General features: G+C 31.9%; 1 protein-coding gene across 1 annotated transcript in view; it reads left to right on the plus strand.

Annotated features, from left to right (window-relative positions):
* Window positions 1-980: 980 nt before the first annotated feature.
* LOC108627523 (protein ERGIC-53-like) overlaps window positions 981-2,415 on the plus strand; it is a gene marked incomplete at its 5' end in the record, with an annotated part of 8,126 nt that continues 6,691 nt past the window's right edge. The window contains 2 exons of the mRNA XM_018028808.2: window positions 981-1,197; window positions 1,935-2,131. Coding sequence (XP_017884297.2) covers window positions 981-1,197; window positions 1,935-2,131 — 414 coding nt within the window. The remainder of the gene's footprint in view (window positions 1,198-1,934; window positions 2,132-2,415) is intronic.

Consider the following 2,415-nt stretch of genomic DNA (forward strand, 5'->3'; position numbering starts at 1 on the left):
CTTAATATTGTGATGCCTTTAGTTTTGTTCTATTCATCTGTTGCAATCCACTTATTGAGTATCTTATTGTTCTTATATCCTCCTTGCATTCTACACATTTCCGCTTCTCCTCATCTTCTTAATATCTATTGACTTTTTTTATATGTCTGCATTTTGTACTTGTCTTCCCTTTTTTATTTATTTCGGTAGCCACGTATGTTGATCGATCTTCTTATGCTTCTTATATCTTGAACGTTGTATCTTTCCATGTATCACTTTTCTCTCTACTTCAATCTCTCCTTCCTTGCATTTTCTACTCATGCTTCCACCTCTACTTTTCAGTTCTACTGCTTAACTATACCCGCTTTCATTTGTACATTTCATCCTTTACTTTCCCCATTCTGTTATTATCTGAATTTTAATCTTCTCTTGCACGCACTTCTTTAATAGTTGGACTGCGGATTTTTATGCAAAATAAAACTTATAGGGTATCAATTTAAGAAATGATATTTAACCCTTTAATTCTTTAAGCATCATGTTATGCATTTTANTTCTAGGTTGAAGTGTGTCCGAATATTAATGGGGTTCACTACATATGTCTATGGCAAAACCTAACTAATTAAATGATTAAGAAATTTATATTTAATAAATGTATTAAAGATAAATTGTTCTGATCAAATGCAGTAATTAATTGAAATATTAAAATAAAACCAATCTTTACGTTAATGGTTCAGAAATTTCTTTGTTATCTACTTTATTGTATAATTGTTTGTATATGACAACGAAAGAAAAAAATTGAATACAAATTATATTCTTAAACGCAAACTGGTAGGAATATAAAGAAATGTTTGTTGTAAAACAATTACAGGGTGATCGCACTTTTGTTTTCGGTCACTGTATATACAATTGCATTATACGTAGTAAAATTACTATAAATTATGTTATACAACTAATTAAATATTGTTGATGAAGTCATTATACAAGTCGATGTGAAATGAAAGTATTTAATAATTTTCAACAGGGATCATCCGAATGAGCAACGGGAGAAAGAGGAGTTCGAGGAATACTTCGAAACCGATAATCAAAGAGAACTGAGACAAATATTCTCTGGCCAGAGTCAAATGTTCGAGGCATTGCGCGAGTTGAACAGAAAGTTGGACGAGATAGTAGGAAGGCAGGAACGATCGTTAAGTCTAATATCTCAACTGCAAGTCGGTGGTAAGAATCTCGCTAATTCATAACAATTTCTTAGGACGTGATTATTAGACTGCGGATTTTATGCATTTGTGGCAAAATTGGATAGATGGAAAATATAAAAAAAATACATGGAAATAGGTGCATAAAGGTTTAAAGTATTAAAAGACATTCTTGCTAAATATAATTTCTTAAATTAATATTCTATAAGTTTTATTTTGAATAAAAATCTACAGTCTAATGGTGGCGTACACTGAAACGAATAGAATGCTAGATGAATGCTCAATCCGATTAGTTGCGATTTATCTCGACATACGAAATCATTTGATGCGGTATTGCTACAGACCATGCCTCGTACCAGTCCCTGAAATCAGTTGTTACATTTTTTCTCTTAAGATTTATGTAATAATAAGAATATCGAAGAGTCTCTAGCTGTTAACTACTTACTACTACTTTTTCCATATTTCAATAGTTTAGATATGTTTAGAAGCATTTGTAATCGACTGGATAAACAGAGCGTTCAAATGGGAGACTTGAATCCAGGCGGTTAAAAGAAAGAAAATTAATAGAAGAGTTCTTTTCGTTCTGAACTTACAGCGTGTTATCTCGACTTCTTTTGTTAGAGGTATCAGGGACGGAAATCTGCTGTTTAACAAGAGTTGTTATATCCTTCTCTCGACTATACAGAGAACGCTCAGTTTATTCTTTTAGGTTTATATTAAATACTCATTTATGCACATTAAAAGCTTTTTTTTTAATAGGTGTGCAAGTTTCTGGTCAAACTGGCGGGCAAGGAGTACAGCTAATTGATACGATAAGACGTACAGAAGTCGAAACATTGTTCGAAAATCAAAACGTTCTAATGAATAGAGCAAAGGAGGTAGAATCATTTGTGAAGGATATGTACGTGAAGGTTGATACGATTATTAACAATCAGGTTCGCGCTCCAACTGCACAGGTGATTTTCTTATTATTTCTAATTAACGTACTGTACACAGATTATACGAATTTTATGTAAATGCATGTAAATACATTTTTATCTACAGTGACTCCCAATAATCGGACACACTTCAAAATAGCATAACTTTTAATATTGGATGAAACAACTTAATTGTTTTTGGGTTGTTAGGAGGCCTGGTTTATTACATAACAAGAAATTCGTCAGAATCTCGAAGAAAAAAAGAAAATACAATTTTTTTATTAGGATTTCCGATAAAAATTTGGAACATCCCATTCGTATAT

This window comes from Ceratina calcarata, unplaced genomic scaffold, assembly GCF_001652005.2.
Source record: "Ceratina calcarata isolate Rehan_Ccalc_2016 unplaced genomic scaffold, ASM165200v1 scaffold474.2, whole genome shotgun sequence".
Classification (NCBI taxonomy): Eukaryota; Metazoa; Arthropoda; class Insecta; order Hymenoptera; family Apidae; genus Ceratina; species Ceratina calcarata.